The following is a 20,926-nucleotide window of genomic DNA, read 5'->3' as shown; positions in this document are numbered from 1 at the left end:
ATCTAAAAAAAATAAAAATAAAATAAAAAACACTGCCAAAGATTATGCAATCTTTTTACATGATTTACTTATTATATATATATATATATATATATATATAGAGAGAGAGAGAGAGAGAGAGAGAGAGATAGATATAGAGATATAGATATAGATAGATGTGTGTGTGTGTGTGTGTGTGTGTGTGTGCATAGCAACGTTCTCGTTTCAATTATTCCGATTTATTTATTTATATGCTCTTTGAGCACCTTATTGCTTAGTATAGCAATGTATATTGCGATATTCTTCAGCAACTGCATTTACTAAACAGACCATGTTTAGTAACAATATCTGGCAACCTTCGCATCCGACACCGTCACAACAAGCGCAAATGCTGCTGGGTGGCTTGTCGTGATGGTGGACTGCATCTATAAGCCACTTTTAAAGGACGACGGCGATGGACAGGTAGATTTTTCGGTCTGACTGCGCTTTAATTGTGTAGTGGGGTTGCCAAGTGATGCTGTATTCAATGATCGTAATCATATACTAAAAAAGAGACTGGATAAAGACGCTCCCCAGCGTGAAAACAGTTAGTTTGGGATCATCTCTTAAAACATGGCAATGTCCCTAACCCAAGCCTGCCGGAGTCTTGCCCTGTCTACATGGCTGCTGTCGTTTTGCTTTGTGCATTTGTTGTGTCTGGACTTCACAGTAGCAGAGAAGGAGGAATGGTACACTGCCTTTGTCAACATCACTTACCTGGATCCAGTCACATCTGAAATAAAGACAGAGAAGAGTGAATGTGGCAGATATGGGGAGCACTCACCTAAAAGAGAGGCCAGGGGCTTTGTGTTTATGCCATCTCTTCTGCAGGACAGACAGGCGTGCGACAGTAACACTAAATTCCCCCTTCCCCATCCCAGCATCCCATGGATAGCACTGATAGCCAGAGGAAACTGCACCTACAGGGAGAAGATCAGACATGCTGCTACTCTCAATGCATCCGCTGTGGTCATTTTCAATGTGGCCTCCAGCAACTCCAATGAGACCATTACTATGCCACATCACGGTAAGATGAGATGCTTTTCTTGTGCATTTGCTCATGAATTGACCGTTAAAGTTGTGCACTGTATAAGAGCAACTTAAAGGGGGTAGTTCACCTAAAAATGAAAATTCTGCTCCTTAAGTTGTTCCAAACCTGTGTGCATTTCTTTCTTCTGCTGAGCACAAAAAAATATATTTTGAAGAATGTGAGTAACCAAACGGTAGCCAGTGATTTTTTTTTTTCATACTATGCAAATAAATGGCTACCGGCACCTGTTTGGTTGGTAGCGTTCTTCAAATTGTCTTTTGTGTTCAACAGAAGAAGGAAATGCATACAGGTTTGGAACAACTTGAGGGAGAGCGAATGATGACAGAATTATCATTTTTGGGTGAACTTTAAAGAAACTTTTATTGAAGGTTATTTGGGTGAATAAATAATGACCAAATTGCTGTTCGAATGAACTATTCCTTTAATGTATAACAAGGATATCACATAAATGCATAATAAATGATTATGGCCAATGGTCCATATTGTGTGAATCAAGCTTAACCAGTTTGTTTGCACTATTAATAGTTAACATCTATCATGCTGATGTGGAAAAACCCGTTAGATTTGCATGGTCTATTTACATACTTTGCAAAGTATTAAGCCTCTTTTGCATCAAAGCCATATTTGCATTAATATTATTTTCATATTGCATCATATTTCACACCAAAAACAAAATAAAAAATGTTGTTACACTTTGCAATAAGGTTCCATTAGTTTATTTATTTATTGCTTTTTAACATTGTTTTCATGACAATAAATAATATTGCTGTAATGCAAAAAAGTAAAAACTATAATGCTAACAACAAGGCATATTATTGCACATTAATGACGTTCCCAACATCCCACTTTCTTGCACAGACTTTCCGAACATTTCCCAACTGTCTCTTGACTCCACTGTCTCATACTTGTATGATTCATATATTGCAAGAATCAAAATGTATTGGTCTACACACATATTTTCTGTGATTGTTGTCGTGACTAACTATGATGTTTATTACTTGAGTTGCGACATGATTACTCAATGCGCTTGCAATCACTGCAGGTTTCTTCATGCTTGTGTTGTGCTTTCTCAGCAATTGACGATTTTCACAAAAACATGTCCAGGTCAACAAGAAAAATATTAAGAAATTATATTTTGTATAAAGAAAGTGAGGCTTTTTTCGGAACTTATTAATATTGTTGTTGTTGTTGTTATTATTATCATCATGACAGTTAAGCTCATGTTCTCCCAAACTCATTAACATTAAAAACTCATTAATACATTAAAGATATAGATGAGTTTGTTTCTTCATTGGAACAGATTTGGAGGAATTCAGCATTTCATCACTTGCTCAGCAATGGATCCTCTGCATTGAATGGGTGCCGTCAGAATGAGAGTCCAAACAGCTGATAAACACATAACCGTAATCCACAAGCAATCCACACCAATCCAGTCCATCATTGCTTTCGGCTAAAATATGAGTCCTCTATGCATAATATAGCTTTCTACAGTGAAAACGTCATCTTGTCTGAATCAGGAGAGAAATATGCACAGATCAAGCACTGTTTCCAAGCCAAAAACTGTTTTAAAACAAATATCTTGGTGGATTTTGCTGCGAGAGAGTAACAGGGGAAGGACATTTTCACTGGAGGAAGCATTATTATGGATTGCTTGTGGATTACTGTGATGTTTTATCAGCTGTTTGGACTCTCATTCTGACGGCACCCATTCACTGCAGAGCATCCACTGGTCAGCAAGTGATGAAATGCTACATTTCTCCAAATCTGTTCCCATGAAGAAACAAACTGATCTACGTCTTGGATGTCCTGAGAGTGAGTGAATTTTCAGTGAATTTGCTGGTGGTGGTTGAGGAGAGACACCCCACATGATTGTAAAGCGCTTTGGGTGTATTGCAATACACATTAAAAGCGCTATATAAATGCCTCATTCATTCATTCATTTGTGGGTGGACTATTCATTTTAAACGTAATCTCAAAGATCTTGTCTGTGCGTGTTTCAGTTTGGTAACGTTAGTGGGAGTTGTTATATTGCTCAAACCATTTCAACCACAAGAATCTCTCTTGCGTTTGCAGAACATGCTGTTGTGTCTGATCAAGAGTGCCTGTTGTTCTCTGTCTCTCTCACTTCCCCACTGTTTTCTTGTCTCTTGACCCTTTGTTTCATGAGTTCTTTGTGGTTTTTGAGGGTTAGCACAGCAGTCAGACAGGCATGGCAAGAGCAACAGTATCCAGATTATTCTGCAAATGTTGGTTAAAGCTGCTGTGGGTTTTTTTCTTTTCTTTTTCCAATGTTACAGGGACAGTTCACCCTTAAATGTTTCTGTCATCATTTGTTCATCACTACATGAGTCTTGTAAATTGTAGTTTAGCTTTGAAATAAGCAGTGCTGGATAACAGGCAAAATGAAATTATTCTGTTTAATGCTATGTTTACATTACAAGAATGAAAAGTCTGTAATTATTTACTCACCCTCAAGTTGTCGCAAACTTGAATGAACTACTACTAATCACAAAAGAAGATATTTTGAAGAACCAAACAGTCGTTGGTCCCCTTTAGAGAAAGAAATGCTATGGAAATCAATGGGGACCATCAACTGTTTGATTACCAGCATTCTTCAACAGAAGAAAGAAACTCATACAGGATTGGAACGAATTTAGGGTGACTAAATGATGACTGAATTATCATTTTTGGGTGAACTCTCCATTAAACCTCTCTATTTAGCCTCTAAAATTTTCAAATTAGGGGTGTCAACGTTAACGCGTTAACGCATGCGATTAATCCAAAAATTTTAACGTGTTAATATTTTTTTTAACACAGATTAATCATCTGATAAGGTTTGGCCCCAACTTCTTCCCGTCATCGCAGCGCGGAAGGTTATCTATCATTGTGTGATGAGGGAACAGCACCAGTGTTGCCAGGGTAACGGCACAAGTGGGCTATTTTGAAAATACAGTCGTGGGAAAAATTGCAGAGCCGTGGGTTGCGGTTTTTTGGGTTACTTTTATAATGTACCGCGGACGCTCAAAGTGTATATAGACAAATACAAATTTAAATAGATCCTTTTAGTAATGTGTATTATACTTGAAATGTATCCCTGGCAACTTAAGAATGGAGAGGCGGTTGTAATATCACAAACAACGTGAGTTTCAGCAGAGCACATGTTAAGGCTTTTACACAACAGAAATAAACATGACAACAGCCACTATAGATTATATAAGATAATAAACAAACGATTACGAGAGATATGGTCTGTATGTGATTTTCTTGAGTGATTTTTAAAAGGCTATAAATAGCATAATTAACAACAGTAAACGACCAAATTCCACATGTGATCGTAAAAGGAAGTTATTACAAACACTCGATGGTGGTTTGAAGTGAGTTCTGAGTAAAAGTGTACTATTAATCTCATAAATTGTCTTATAAAGCATGATGCTAATATTAGCTCTAATGCAGCTGCAGAACAGGTCCAATTCTTCTTCATAATGCATTTTGTCATAATACTTCATGTAAGGACGCAAGAAATGTTTTGTTGTGTTTATTTAGAAATACTTTTGATAATAGTCAGGTAAATGTATACTGGGATTGAAGCGATGTGGCTTGGTAAAAGTTTTATTGCCAGTATAAAGGCTGATTATGGCTGAATAAAAACAAAAGAATAAAGATAAAAGAATAATAAGGATTATGTCTCATACCTGGCGGAGGTGTGAAAGGTTCTGTTTCCTTAAACTAGTTTGTCATGCATTTCTTTTTCAACACATTTACAGGTAAATCCAAGTATTTTAAATTTGTGATTAATCATGATTAATCACAGTCCATGACTGTGATTAACGCGATTACATTTTTTAATCGATTGACAGCACTAGTTCAAATGTTTATCATTTAAGGGTTGAAGTGGGTCAGAGTCTGAAACTGACTACATTCGTGCATAGTTTTGACGTGTAACCTGCTGCTGTCATGTTGTTATGGATGAAGTTCCATAAAAGTGTTGTTTAACATTAATCACTGTATCCTTAACTCGGCAGCGCAGTGATTCATCTCTCAAATCCAGCACTCAGCCAGTTCCTTGTTTGCAAATGGAGGGGGCTGGTACTCAGCGCTGGTCAAGTGCATTCTTTGTAGTGTTATTTTTGGTTTCTTTGTTTACATTGAGTAATGAAATGTGCATGAGGAGGGGCCAGACATTGGCCTGGGATTTTACAGTGTTTTTGTGGGAATCAGAGATCTGAAATGGTGCTGTTGTGAGAAACTCGCTGTAAGTATGTGAGAGTTCATTACATCTGAATGTGCTTGAATTCTTCAGCTCAGATGTAAGTTGTTAATGTTTATCATGTTTTAAAGCAGCTCAAATGCACCATCTGGCTGCATTACAGCTCAGTCCACATTGCTAATTTGGAGGATGAAGTGACTGGCTTTCTCAGATGCAAAATGAAGTTCAGAGTCCAGAATGTCTGAAGCCCAGAGCTTAGCTGAGATGTGTGAAGTCTTTAGTTTCAAATAATAAACATCAGGTGATGGAAAACTGCCCCTCTCGAAATGAGCAAAACACACGAAATGGTTTAAATGCAAAATCAATGAAATATCTAACAACAAAAAAATTTATGTTCTTTCAAAACATACTACTTAAAATTAGGTTTAACTTAAACATGAACTACTTTGAAATTCTAGTGCAGTTTTACAAATTATTTTGAAAAACTAGCTTTATATATGTTACTCTTTTTATACATTTTTTTATTAATCTTCTTAATTTAGGATTATTATTATTTCTTTTTTTTTTTTGGTTGTAGTTGTAGTATGTATTTATTATTTTTGTTTGTTTATTTATTTATTTATTCCTTTTGTCTAGGAAGGCCGTTTTTTGAAATATATTAAAATTTGTTTGTTTGTTTGTTTTTTGAATGAAGCCTGATTATTCTATTAAAAATAATTTTTGTTAACTGAAATAAAGCTGAAATAAAATAAAATATAAATGTTAGACTTAAACGTAAAAAAAAAATTAAAAAATAAATGAATAATAAAAAAATGAAAAATTTGTTCTTGGCAACTATGTGAAATAAAAAAGTTGAAGCACTAAGATGACAAAAATTAAAACAGAAATAAAAATAATAAAGCTACATGCAATTTTAAAAAGTGATACACATAAAAGCCTTAAACTAAAATTAAAATAAAAACTGAAAATATAAAAAGAAATACAATCTCTAAATATAAATAAATACTACAATAGTATATAAATAATACTAAAATAACATCTTAAAATAAAATCACTTGAAAATATCAGACTTTAAATATAAAATATTAGTTTTAGGAAATACCCTTATTAACACACAAAAAGATCAATTTCTTTTTATTTATTTATTCCGTTTCTTCATTTTCTGTGACTCAATGAAGCAGAATCCAATCTAAATGAAGTATGTCTTGTTAATGGTATCAGTGTAAAGGAAGATGTGAGCAGCCTGTGTGTTTGTTCTCTGTATTTAGTTACATCAGCTTTGCAGATCTGTTCAGGAAATGCAAGCGAAGGCTTTTTCCAGAGATTTCTAGAGCTCAAACAACTCGAGCAGAGTCTAAAGTAGAGCTTAGCTAGTTTTGACACCGAATGACAGTGCAACTCGCTGTGAATCGCTGACTGTCTGTGTGTTTTTACATTGGTCAGTTAAAAGTGTGAAGTATGTCATCTGCGTCAATCATTTGAGATTTGAACCCATCATCATTGGTTTAGGTACCGGCGATGTGGTGGCGATCATGATTCCCGAGCCTAAAGGTCGTGAGATCGTGGCCCTACTGGAGAAGAACATAACCGTGGCCATGCACATCACCATTGGCACACGCAACCTGCAGAAATACGTCAGCCGCACCTCCGTGGTGTTCGTCTCCATCTCCTTCATCGTCCTGATGATCATCTCTCTGGCCTGGCTGGTCTTCTACTACATCCAGCGCTTTCGCTACGCTAACGCACGCGACCGCAACCAGGTGCTGTACAGGCACGCTTGTATTTTACACAACATGCATTAAGACAGCAATGAATAATTTCAGTGCAGCATGTTTCTTGTCTTTTGCAGAGGCGATTGGGCGACGCTGCAAAAAAGGCCATAAGCAAGATACAAGTGCGGACCATTAGAAAGGGTGACAAGGTTCGGCTCGTTTTGTGTTTTTTGGCAGATGTCTTGGTATTTGAGTATTGTGAAATGTTTTAAGCAACTCACTCAGAAGAATAATGCCATAGTTCTAATGAAAAATCATGCAAAATGAGGCAAAAACACATCCTTATAAACTGGCCAGGCAGCTTTTATTATACAGTTGTTGAAAAGTTTGGAATAATATAGAATAGTTTTTTTTCTTTCAATGTTTTTGAAAGAAGTGTCTTCTCACGAAGGCTGCATTTATTTGATTAAAAAAAAAGTAATATTGTGAAATAATATTACAATTTAACTCAACTGTTTACTATTATAATATAATTATGTTACAAAGCTGAATTTTCAGTATCATTACTCCAGTCTTCAGGGTCACATGATCCTTCAGAAATCATTCTAATATGCTGATTTGATGCATTTATTGTTATTATTATAAATGTTGAAAACAGTTGTGCTGCTTCATATTTTTGTGGAAACTGTGATGCATTTTTCAAATCCTTTGATGAGAAGAAAGTTACAAATAGCATTTATTTGAAATAGATTAATACGTTTGGCTTAATGCATCCTTGCTGAATAAAAGTGTTAATTTCTTGCAAAAAAAAAAAAAAAAATCATACTGACCTCAGATTTTGAGTAAGTGTAAAATGGATTGTTCTGATTCTAAATTCGTATCGCAAGTGTCACTTTTTGAAGAGGAAATGTTATGTAATGCTCAAAATGTGTGATATCTGTAGTCTGGTGTCGTTTAACAGCCGTCTGTGATTCAATCTCATTATGTGTGTTTTATGGCTGTATGTTCCTGTCTGCTGCTTTAGCTCTAATGGAGATCAGTGTACACATACAGTCGACCATGTGTGGTTTCTCACAACATTATTTATCGACCCACTGTTTCTAGGAAACCGAGTCAGACTTTGATAACTGCGCTGTGTGTATCGAAGACTACAAACCTAATGATGTTGTCAGGATACTGCCGTGTCGGTAAGACTTCACACAAACATTACAAGACTTCAGCAAAGTAGTTTGAAATGACGAATTCTGACTCTCAGAGAAATAGAAGGTTTAAAACTGTAAATAAGTCATCATTAGTGAAGTTAGTGTTGTCGTGAGTGTTATTGTCGTATTGAGGTTCGACCTAAAACTATTGAACTCAATGAGCTCTTCCTCTAAAGCCATTCAGTTTTATTCTGTGAAAGTGAAACATTAAATGTTTTTCCCAATAGTTCAGCATCGGTATGAATCAAATGCCTCCTTCCTGGAGCATTGCTTAAATTATGTCTGCACTGGATGAAAATACATCACTTCATTTATAAGCAATGAAAATGCAGAAATTGGAAGTATCTGTGGGATCAACAGACGCCACATTTCTATTATTAAAATGTTGCACAGCTATTCCAGACACTTTGTCTTAATGCATCTATCTTTAATTTAATCATTTTATTTACAAATGAATATTTTTTGACCGTTACAACAGAGCCGGCCCATGATTTCCAGGTGTCTGGCTTACTCATTTAAATAATCTTTCATTACTATATGTATAGTTTCACAGTTTTATTGCTACTTACACTACTGTGAATTCAATTAATGCTTCACTTAATGTTTAATAATTAAATTATTAATAATTAATGTTTTTTGCACAAATAAGTTTGTTACTTTTTAAATAATAGTAATAATAATTAAAGACTACTTAATAATAATAATTTTTTGTATACTTGTTTTCTGGGATTTAATTATTGAATCAAAAAGCAAAAATGAAAAATCATTTCTGCTTATCAGATGGTTAAAAATGAACTCTAATCAGTTTGTAGGCATCTAAAGACATTAAAAACTGGTTGATCATGTATCATTTTTATTTATTTGTTTGTTTGTTTGCTAAGATAGCCAATACAAAGTCCATATTAATGTGGTTAAAATGCATTAAAAAATTAAATGAAAATGTTTAGACAGTGTTTGACAGGTGTTTTTGTGTAAAATGCGTCTCTGACTGTTTAATGTCACTGTGTTGTTGTTGTCAGTCATGTCTTCCATAAGAATTGTGTGGACCCGTGGTTACAGGACCACAGAACCTGTCCCATGTGCAAAATGAACATCCTTAAGGCCCTGGGCATCCCGGTAAGAGTAGAAGCTACTCTATCCACGAGCCTTGCATGTAACCTCATTTTGCTCTTAATAACACTGTAATTTGCTGTTCAAACAGCCCAATACAGACTGTTCTGATGACATCCCTCCGGATTATGAGATGTCCATCAGCGGGCCGCCCACCAACCCTGTGACGGGCGCTAGTGAGGTCTCAGTGGGCGAGAGCTCGGTGGTCCTGGACCCAGCTATGAGAACAATAGGCCTGTCACACATTTACCACGAGATGGATACCTTCCCACAGGTTGGAGAGAGCCATCACATCGCCAGCAGTGAGTATGGATGAACCGTCATGTGACTCACAATACACAAGTCTATGCATTATCAAGAAAACAACTTGAGCCTTTTGTTGGGAAAAGAAGTTTAGTTTTTCTCAAGGTATTTTATGAAAATAAGAAAAATAAAAGTATGTTTTAAGTAATGTAAAGTAATTAAAGTATTGTATAACATCTAAATAATTTATGAATATTGAATAACTGTCATGCTGACATGTTTGGGGTCAGTAAGATATTAATTAGTTTTCGAAAGATGTCCCTTTTCTCACCAAGGCTGCATTTATTTGATTAATTTTGTGCATTAATATTGCGCAATATTATTATAATTTTAATAACTTTTAAATTAAAATAATAACTTTAAATAACTTTTTATTTAAAAGTTTTAGTAACTTTTTAAAAACATTTTAATTTTAATCATTTCTCAATTTTCTATTTAAATATATGTTAAAATTTACTTTTCTTTTTCTTTTAACGCAAAGCTGAATTTTCAGTAGCAATTAGGGAATTTTAAAATGGTGATTTCCAGGGCTAGAGTTCATGCAATCAATGGTCGTTTTCATATTGAATATTGAATATGTATTTTTCTGGTTGTGGAATTGCTATTTCTGAGTGCAGTCTATGTAAAATTAATTTTAAACTTCCTTGCAGTTGTATAGAAATTCATTGTTTCAGAGAAGTGGGAACAATATATGGACCTTCACTTTCTTATTTCTGTGGGGTTTTAAGTTACTTTTAAAATGAAACTCAAAAGAGGAATCCATCAAAATGAAATATCCTAATAAAGACATTTTTCCACATAATGCAAGAATCTGTATAAGAAATGCTTAGAGCAAATATAAAAGAAATTGTAGTTCCAGTGTGAAATTCCCCTCTCTCGCATTGACCTACACATCTCTTTGATTATTTTAGTCTGTTCCAGTGATCTTGCATGTGATCTACTTCCAGCTCTCACATATTTAGGTCGGCAGCAAATAAAAGCACAGCCTGTCCTGGTTCTCCATCGCAGCTCTAATCTGATCCTGTGCTGCTTCTGTAGCCTGTATCAGGCCTTTTGTTAGATATGAGACTAGATTTGTAGCTTAGATCTGCTGCCACTCACTGTAAATAATCCTGTCAAACTCCAGACAGAACAAAAAAACATCACAAAACCACAGCTTTTGTTCCCAGCTCTGAAATCTCGGAAAATCATTAACTGCAGCTTTAATTCACAAAAATAAGAAGGCAATTCTGAGTTTATATCTTTCTATTCTGGCTTTTTTGTCAAAATGGCCATTTTATGACCTGCAATTCTGAGTTTAAATCATGCAATTTTGACTTTTTCTCAAAATTATGTTCATATCTCGCAATTCTGAGTTTATATCTTGTTATTCTGACTTGTTTTAAATTGCGAGTATATCTTGCAATTCAGAATTTTATATCTCACAATTCTGAGTTTTTATCTCGCAATTATTTTTTCTCAAAATAGCAAATTCTGCAATTCTGGGTTTGTATTTTGCAATTCTGAGTTTTTTCTCAAAATTCAGTTTTTATCTCAGTTTTACTTTTTCCTCAAAATTGCGAGATCATATCCCAATTCTGGGTTTATATTTCGCAATTCTGACTTTTTCTCAAACTTGCGAGTTCATACCTCGCAATTATGAGTTTATATCTCGCAATTCTGACTTTTTCTCAAACTTGCGAGTTCATACCTCGCAATTATGAGTTTATATCTCGCAATTCTGACTTTTTCTCAAAATTGTGAGTTTTAATATCTCGCACATTCTGACTTTTTCTCAAAATTGTGAGTTTTTATATCTCGCAATTCTGACTTTTTTTCTCAGTTTCAGGTTTATATCACAATTGTGAGTTTATATCTCACAATTTCAAACTTCTCTCAGAATTTATGTCTCACCATTTAAATTAAATTTTTATTTTTTATTCTGTGGCAGAAACAAATTTACATACAAATCTTGTTAACATTTTTATTCCAATTAAAAAACGACACCTCTCACCAGGTTTGGTGCTAAAACAGCATTGGTTCTCACATACGTCTTGAATGTTTTTTGTTGTTTCAGGTGAGCACCAGCCGTCCATGAGCACTGATTCAGACACCTCACTCATCATGCCAGTGGAGCTCGCCCTGTCCGACATTGATCTGCAGTCCGATCCAGAACAGGACGACGCAAAGTCTTGAAGTGCCATAAACGGAGCCGGACTGCAGCGGGACAATAAAAGAACATGAGCAAAAGCAGCACAGGTGTGCAACCTCCTTTTTTGACCTCATGGTCTCCATCACTGCAAAAAACAGCTTGCTTGTCCTCATCCTCTGGCTGTATTGCACTCAATGTCTTCTGTCCTGAGCTTGTGTTACCAGACTGGAAAAGCCACATGGTCCTACGAAGGATGTTTCCGCTTTTATTTTGGAGAATTTTGACTGTTTCAACTTCCCTATGGGATCACTGCCAGTATACACCAGGATATTCCAAAATGAATATATGTAATGCATCAATGAATGCGCCCTACATTTGCTTTGAGTGTCTAAAGCAGTTTGCGTGTGCTCTAACCAGCAGTTCATATGGTCCAGTGTCAGATGCTCCTTGTGAAGTATCACCAGTGCTTATCGTATGCAGGACACTTCTTGCATCTTCAGATATTTGATGTGTCAAATCACGCTACAGTGAACCCAGAAACCCAGCTTATGACATGGTGAGTGTTTCAGCAGCCGTATCCAGTGACAGCGTGTCACAGCAGTGTTTGTAAATCACAATGCCACAAACACAGGTAGTTTCCGCTCATTTTGTCTTGACTAAGTGCTGTCATCTGTTCTGCTAGGCCACATGCACACTGCTAAATACAGTGACAACTGCATTCAAATTCAACCCAATTCAAGTGACGACTAAATTTTCATGTCATATTCAAAGCTGCATGCATGTCATAGCTTGGAAATGAAGTACGATGTGGAATGTCAAAAATAAATAAAGGCCCATTCACACACAAAATGATAAGTATTAGTGATGCACAAAAAACAATTTAGGTTTTCATTTAGTCGAAAACTGAACACTGAAAGTTTATTTAATAATCAATTGAACTGAATTTATTAACGGGATAGCCCCTTGAGATGATTCATCTCATTTTTGAGGGGGTCCGAATTTAATTTTTTTTATTTTTTTATTTTTTTATTGAATTGAGTAAAATTTAATTGAATTATTTAAACAAATTGAATAAATATTCAACAGTCAAATAAAAGCTGAGTCATATATAGCCATTTAAATTGCACATAAGGCATTTTTTACATACATTTTAATTGTATAATTAAGTTTCTATTGCAATTCATTGTCAAAATAAAAAAATCCAAAAGCATAACATTATGAAAAAATATAATGAATGGTAATTTTATGAGAATAGCACAATATCATCCTTGGATATTTTCCTTTTTTTTTTGTATATATAAATATTTTTGGTTTCATATGTGATAAAACATTGACAGCCAATCATAATTCTCCTGACTTAATATTGCAAGCAAAAAATGGTGAATAGTATGAATTTGTGAAAACTAGTGAAAACATAATAAAGAGCACACTGCATGCATTACAGTACCCCACAGTGCTATGCATGATTGATATTATGATTTTAATATCAAAAGCATTTTTATTTTAAAACAATGTAAAAAATGTAATGTATTTATTAATTAATTAATTAATTATTTGATTTGACTCCTTAATAAAATGCACAACAACTGATTCCAAGGACTTGGATTGTCAATGTTGATGAAGTTTAAGATATTTTACACTACATTTAATCAATATTGTTAAATGAACGTTTTTATTTATTTAAGATTATGGATGCCACTCTCTGTCATTTGACAGAAATGTAGTATTGTAATCTTTTTCACATGCTATATTTCTAAAGATTTGTCAGTATGAAGTGTATACTTCACAGTTTTCAGTATGCACTGAGCTAGCCTTCCGTTATGAAGACAGTCTGAGTCAAGCGTCGTGATGCACTCCCACAAATAACAGCACTTGTCACTTCCTAAACCTTGCAGTGTGCATGTGGCCATTTTTGTAATATTCTCTGGCATGGACGTGCTGAGTTAACCTCTTCAGGGGCTGTTTCTGTTTTGAAGAGGAATTGTTGTGTTGGATTTAAATATAAAGAATGGTAGAACATTTGTAAATTTAGGTTTATCAAATTTGGTTTGTGTTCTGCGGCATCTAGGATTTCTACATTCTGTTCGTGGACATGCTTGCTTTACTCCTAGCTAAAAGTTAAAGTGGGTAATTATTGCAACTCCAAACAGAATTTCAGTCTGAGCAGCTGAATTGATCCGAACATCTCAATTAGTGGCGCAGACGCTACCAGTTTGTCCAAACAATGGATGGCGTCCAAAAAAACAGCCGAACTAACAGAATAGTTTTTGCTATTCTGTTTGGTTGCTGCAGAAATTGCACATGTATCTTTTACAGGACGGTAGTAAAAGATACCATTTTAAACAGCTCACGATACTTTTGCAGAAGTTTAGCATATGACTAACAGGCCTGTTTGATATGACCGTTTGCTTTTTATCATGCACAATAGGAAAGTGAAAGACTGCTGACTGGTTATTTTGATATCAAAGGGTTTATTTTTCTAAAAACGAAAAAGCCAAAAACAAACAAAGGACTCATATGAAGATAAACAACACCCCTTTTAAATATTTATGTTTTATTATTATAATTATTATTGTTTCACTAAATAGCTTTCCAGTATATATAGTGATCATATGTAGCCTGTCGATGTTGAATACAGACTTACTGTTGGTGTATCTGCCAACTTCAAATATTTCTTATTATTTAAAAAAAATTATGAATTTTTAGTCATTTAATTAGGTATTTTGTTTTAATATTAATTATTGTTTTTTTTCTCAGTGAGACTTTGTCTCAGAATGCACTTCCCCAGTTAAACGCGCTAATACCCAGAATGCACTGCTGCAGCGGGACGGTCTGATGAATGTTCAGCACACCAAAGCTTCAGTGTTTCATTTCAACACACTGCTGGATATGTCTGCATATGTCCATTATGTTAGGACAGGTGGATGTCACGTGACCTGTGCATTTCTACTGAATGGTCTTGTTGTGGAGCACAGCGCTGGGATCTGTGATCCTGATATTCATACTCAGTCATATTTAACGTAAAGGCTTGTGCAGTGTTATTTGCATCTGTCAGCCAAAAAGCACATGAGATTTCCCTGAGATCTGCAGATTTTATTGTCACTTTAGACTAGCATGTACACTGTAAAAAAAAAAAAAAAGTTGAGCCAACTTAAAATTTTAAGGCAACCAGCTTCAGTAGATTTTTGAGTTTTCTCAACTTGTCATTTTAAGTTTATACAACAAAAATTTGAGAGTATCCCACAAAAATAAGTAGAGCAAACTCCAAAAACTTTTTTTTGTTTTTTACAGTGTATGAAACTGATGTTCCGAGGAATTTTATAGATTAGATGATTAAGCACTTATGGTTTGGTGCTTATTTAATCATTGTAACAAACATGCAAAAACTAAATGACAGTGGGCTGGATTCACAAAAATCTTAAGAAAAAAGTTACAAAAGTTCTTATAAATTCTAAGACGTTTGTAGGAATGTTGAAAAATGTGCAATTCTTGAGAAAAAAATCCAAACATACTAATGATAAATTCGAAGTAGTTCATACACTCTCAGAAATAAAGGTACAAAAGCAGTCACTGGGGCGGTACCTTTTCAAAAGGTACATTTTTGTACCTAAAGGGTCCATTTTGGTACCTTAAAGGTACATATTAGTACTTAAAGTGTACATATTTGAACCTAATAGGTACAAAAGTGTACCTTTTGAAAAGGTACCGCCCCAGTGACAACTTTTGTACCTTTATTTCTGAGAGTGTAAGAACGTTAAAATGTGCAATTCTTGAAAAAACTATGAAAATTCAGAAGATAAATTCTAAGTTTGTAAATGTGTTAAAAAATGTGCAATTATTTAAAAAACGATTATTTTTCTTATCTGAAAAAGTATGTACAATATTGTTACTAAATTAGTTACTTTTTTTTTTTCTTAAATTTTTTTCAAGAATTTTATTTCTTCTTAAGTTTGTAATAAGAAAAAATATAACATTCATACGACGTTTTTTGGGAATACAAAATTCTCTCAACTTTTCTCTTTTTTTAAAGTTTTGTGAATTCGGCCCAGTGTGGTTTGATTGTTTGAAGTCGTCTGTCTGGAATGTTTATAAATTATTTTGTGAATCCTTTAAAGCGGTCATATCTTGCATTTGTTATTTATTTTTTCTCCTTGGGAAATTAATTTGCAATATTTCCGTACTGTGCCTTTAAGACGATGTAAACACCCTCTTCATATATAAACATGAGCATTTGCACACATTTGGATAGATTCGTCAAAAAGTGTTGAGATCGTCATTTTGCAGTATGTTTGCGTCAAGGTGATATTTCTTCTGTGACCCCTTTAAAGGAAGCGGTATGTGTGTGTGCTGTTGTAGACATGATCGATTGTTTGTCTGACTGCTGTTTCAATGTTTTTGTCATGCACTGGACCTTATACCTCTGATGTATCAAGCACATTCTGTATATGCATATCAGTTTTCTTGTGAAATGATTGGATGCTATCCAGGCTGCTGTGTGTGATTTGCACAGACACATGATACCATTAGCATTTGGTTGATAACCTCTCTGAATTTGAACCAGATGTCTTTCATGGTTTGTGAATGTGGTATTTGCAGTAAATCAATTTGCTTTTTTTCAGTGCAATAAAATTATAATTGTGATAAATATTCAATTGCCACTGTCCTAAATACCTTAAAAACAGATTTGATATTTAATGCTGGCCACAGCACTCTGCGACCATCTGACTTCCGTCTCGGTTCACCTATTGCACAGTTTCTCAGTATTTTACCACTTCCATGTTTTACAAGCTATAAGGATTTGGGATCTGCACTTTTAGTTACTCAGTCCAGTACAGCCTTTTTTGTTATGAAAGAAAATGTAAATATATTCAGCCACAGTTATAATACATCATTGCATGTCCATGATTGTGAGGGACAATACATTTCATTGGAGGTTTTTCAACCACTACTCACTTTGTGTTATACTTTTTTTTTATTTTATTAATTATACATTTAATTTATTTAGAAATGTGAATATTTGATAAGGAAACACCAAAAAGTTTGGGATCAGTCTTTCTTTTTTTTTTTTTCTAACTTTTCTATTCATCAAAGAATCCTGGAAAAAAAAGTGCCATGGTTCCCACAAGAATATGAAGCAGTTTTAACCGTTTTAAACATTGGTAATAATCAGAAATGTTTCTTGAGCAGCAAATCAACATATTAGAGTGATTTCTGAAGGATCGTGTGACACTGAAGACTGGAGTAATGATGCTGAAAATTCAGCTTTGATCACAGGAATAAATTACATTTTACAGTATATTAACGTATATTTCACTGTTTTTACTGTATTTTTGATCAAATAAATGCACACTTCATGAGCAGAAGAGACTTCTGTAATGTATAAAAGATACAGGTATATTATTTAATGAAATATCTAAAGTCAAGTGGTTTTACTTCTCTATTAAATGTATATTTTTTTTAAAGAAGCAGAATATGGCTTCTGTAAAATTATTTTATATGCATGTTTTTCAGCCAAGAACACGGAGAAGAAACACCTGTGTAAATCTAGTTAATCTTGTCGTTTTATTTTAAGGCACGTGCCTCACCTTTAATGACTGAACGGTTGCATAACTGTCATTTGTCTTCCTCTAATGCTTTTCATCAGCACAGAAAACACTGCTGCTTCCAAGCAACAGTTAACATAAAGATGACAGACTGGACTCTTAAACACGCCGTATGGATCTTCATTTGTGTCAGCCAGCTGGCATCTGCTGCGGGAAAACATTAAACACAACGACAAAGCTGTGTCAACAGAACAACCGCTATCGAAGATGTTTCCATCATAACAACGGATGAGAGGTGAAGATAATAAAAGAGACCTGGGGATGAATGCTGTCTGTCTTACTTTTGACAGTAAAGCACAAATCCACCTCAACAATTACACTTGTTAATGCATGTTTGCAGAATGCATTTTCTGCTCAAAATGAGCCTAAAAAGCCAAATAAGCTTAACGACTCATTTCCAAAAGCACAAACATAAAATAACATCTGAAGTTGTAATTACAGTATATACAAAATGTGTGAAAATTAAATACAATAAGAAATTGTTCAAAATAATTGTTTAAAAATGTCATTTACAGTGGGGCAAAAAAGTATTTAGTCAGCCACCAATTGTGCAAGTTCTCCCACTTAAAAAGATGAGAGAGGCCTGTAATTTTCAGCATAGGTATACCTCAACTATGAGAGACAAAATGAGAAAAAAAAATCCATTTTTAAAGAATTTATTTGCAAATTATGGTGGAAAATAAGTATTTGGTCAATAACAAAATTTCATCTCAATACTTTGTTATATACCCTTTGTTGGCAATGACAGAGGTCAAACGTTTTCTGTAAGTCTTCACAAGGTTTTCACACACTGTTGCTGGTATTTTGGTCCATTCCTCCATGCAGATCTCCTCTAGAGCAGTAATGTTTTGGGGCTGTCGCTGGGCAACACAGACTTTCAAGATTTTCGATGGGGTTGAGATCTGGAGACTGGCTAGGCCACTCCAGGACCTTGAAATGCTTCTTCGAAGCCACTCCTTCGTTGCCGGGCGGTGTGTTTGGGATCATTGTCATGCTGAAAGACCCAGCCACGTTTCATCTTCAATGCCCTTGCTGATGGAAGGAGGTTTTCACTCAAAATCTCACGATACATGGCCCCATTCATTCTTTCGTTTACACGGATCAGTCGTCCTGGTCCCTTTGCAGAAAAACAGCCCCAAAGCATGATGTTTCCACCCCCATGCTTCACAGTAGGTATGGTGTTCTTTGGATGCAACTCAGCATTCTTTCTCCTCCAAACACGACAAGTTGAGTTTTTACCAAAAGTTCTATTTTGGTTTCATCTGACCATATGACATTCTCCCAATCCTCTTCTGGATCATCCAAATGCTCTCTAGCAAACTTCAGACGGGCGGACATGTACTGGCTTAAGCAGGGGACACGTCTGGCACTGCAGGATTTGAGTCCCTGGCGGCGCAGTGTGTTACTGATGGTAGCCTTTGTTACTTTGGTCCCAGCTCTCTGCAGGTCATTCACTAGGTCCCCCGTGTGGTTCTGGGATTTTGCTCACAGTTCTTGTGATCATTTTGACCCCACGGGTGAGATCTTGCGTGGAGCCCCAGATCGAGGGAGATTATCAGTGGTCTTGTATGTCTTCCATTTTCTAATAATTTCTCCCACAGTTGATTTCTTCACACCAAGCTGCTTACCTATTGCAGATTCAGTCTTCCCAGCCTGGTGCAGGTCTACAATTTTGTTTCTGGTGTCCTTTGACAGCTCTTTGGTCTTGGCCATGGTGGAGTTTGGAGTTGGACTGTTGGAGGTTGTGGACAGGTGTCTTTTATACTGATATCGAGTTCAAACAGATGCCATTAATACAGGTAACGAGTGGAGGACAGAGGAGCCTCTTAAAGAAGAAGTTACAGGTCTGTGAGAGCCAGAAATCTTGCTTGTTTGTAGGTGACCAAATACTTATTTTACATTGGAATTTACCAATTAATTCTTTAAAAATCCTACAATGTGATTTTCTGGGGTTTTTTCTCTCATTTTGTCTCTCATAGTTGAGGTATACCTATGCTGAAAATTACAGGCCTCTCTCATCTTTTTAAGTGGGAGAACTTGCACAATTGGTGGCTGACTAAATACTTTTTTGCCCCACTGTATTAAAAATATTGAATTATATTTATAATATTTACAAATATAATTTTTATGTTTAAATATAAAATGTATATTTAAATTTTTAAATATTTAATTCATAGTGCAGATTTATATAGGTTGTTATTTTTGTAATATTATATTATTGTTTTGATTTGTTCGCTATTTGCAGTGGTTACTGTTTACTACTCGTCATAGTGTGCTTTTTGGAGAATTGTATATCAATATTATTATTGTTGTTGTTAAATCATTATTATTTGTAACCCACAACATTAAAAAAAAACATGCAAAACCTGCTCAAAACCAACCCACCTTTTTGAGCCTCAAAACTCAAACGTACCTGGATAAAAACCCAAACCGGCTTCATGCGACAGGTCACCTTATTTTAGTTGCAACTTCAAATATTTGTCCTAAAAAACTGTCCTAACATTAACCTGGCACTAAAACTGAATACCATGTTGGCAGAAAGTTTGGATACATAAATGTCCCTCATGTTTGCTACAGAAAATCTTCTAAGTGTTGTATTTACTTTGGCTTTGACATCAAATTTAATGTCATTCAGGATGTGCCTCACCCTCCTTCAGGGAAACAGATACAATACAGTTTTTAGACGTGGCGTGACTGTTTGGGTGGATACCGGAGCGTTTCCTAATCTCAGAGGGCATCGGTATCAAACGTCTGTATGATGTGTTTGGCTATTCATGTTGGAGATTTCTTCATTTTCAAACACAACCTCTGCTTTATAGGTTCATCTATGAGTAGCCTTTCCATTTGTTGGATCTGGGCTTTGCACAGGCCGTTCTAACCCAAAAGCATGGCCTGGATTTCCGACCTGTTCCTTATTATAGACCTACAGCCACCCTGCTTACACTTTTGCTTGGTTATTCGATGGTTATGGATGTTCCCTGCATTGCGCCAGATTTCCCCTATTTAATTAAAGTCAGTTGGCAGCTAAAAATCTAGATGTCCTGCCAATTCTGGATCATGTACTTTTTGTCATTTTGTGTTGGATGTCAATAACTCGTCTCAACGTGTCCCTGCCGGTTCTCTGCTATCAGGATATCCAACGTTGTCTTGCTGGCTGCAATCCTCTTCGTTACTGTTTACTGGAAGACTCATGGTGCAGTTTTGACATGGTTGATTTTATTGCCCTGATCTACCGGCATTAAAAGGAAAGTCAACCTAAAAAATTAAAATTGAGTTGTCAGTTTCCCTCGAGTTGTTTTAAACATGAGTTTCTGTCCTTAGTGGAACTTGAAGATATTTTGTCACATCCAGTCCTTTGTCCTAACACGACCCTTTTTATGGCAACACACATCCCCTTTCAGAAAAATGTCTTTTAACACATTGCATCACTTAAAATCTAATAAATGTATATAAAGAGTGTTGAAGAAGTACTTTGAAACTGTAGTTTGCCAAGCTACAAGATAATCAATCGGAAAAATAAAAAACGTTAGCTATAGGCTACAAGCTACAAACGAAAAGAGATGACTACGCTGGAGTTGGGCAACGATAT

General features: G+C 35.3%; 1 protein-coding gene across 3 annotated transcripts; it reads left to right on the top strand.

The window, feature by feature from the left end:
- The first annotated feature begins 211 nt into the window (after window positions 1–211).
- rnf150a (ring finger protein 150a) lies at window positions 212–16,381 on the top strand. 3 transcript variants are annotated; one of them, XR_009273294.1, is made up of 8 exons: window positions 212–1,045; window positions 6,786–7,036; window positions 7,105–7,197; window positions 8,093–8,175; window positions 9,210–9,306; window positions 9,392–9,602; window positions 11,660–12,290; window positions 14,492–16,381. XR_009273294.1 is itself a non-coding variant. In XM_058790488.1 (7 exons), exons 1-7 carry the CDS (start codon window positions 592–594, stop codon window positions 11,776–11,778), a joined length of 1,308 nt encoding a protein of 435 aa, XP_058646471.1. In that variant the 5' UTR covers window positions 212–591; the 3' UTR covers window positions 11,779–16,381. The 3 variants fall into 3 exon arrangements, 2 of the variants coding, with proteins under 2 accessions (XP_058646471.1, XP_058646588.1); XM_058790488.1 differs by having other exon boundaries at window positions 11,660–16,381; XM_058790605.1 differs by having other exon boundaries at window positions 215–1,045; window positions 7,126–7,197; window positions 11,660–16,381.
- Window positions 16,382–20,926: the final 4,545 nt, after the last annotated feature.

Source organism: Onychostoma macrolepis, chromosome 01, assembly GCF_012432095.1.
Source record: "Onychostoma macrolepis isolate SWU-2019 chromosome 01, ASM1243209v1, whole genome shotgun sequence".
NCBI lineage: Eukaryota > Metazoa > Chordata > Actinopteri > Cypriniformes > Cyprinidae > Onychostoma > Onychostoma macrolepis.
Note: the sequence above shows the minus strand (reverse complement) of the source record. Positions and strands in the feature narration are given on the sequence as shown.

What these genes read in the sequence shown, in the direction of transcription:
- rnf150a (XM_058790488.1), top strand. Translation starts at nt 592, where the DNA reads ATGGCAATGTCCCTAACCCAAGCCTGCCGGAGTCTTGCCCTGTCTACA. An exon ending in ACGCACGCGACCGCAACCAG is followed by an intron (nt 7,037 to 7,104) that starts GTGCTGTACAGG and finishes ATTTCAGTGCAG; the next exon opens with CATGTTTCTTGTCTTTTGCA. An exon ending in TTAAGGCCCTGGGCATCCCG is followed by an intron (nt 9,307 to 9,391) that starts GTAAGAGTAGAA and finishes CTGTTCAAACAG; the next exon opens with CCCAATACAGACTGTTCTGA.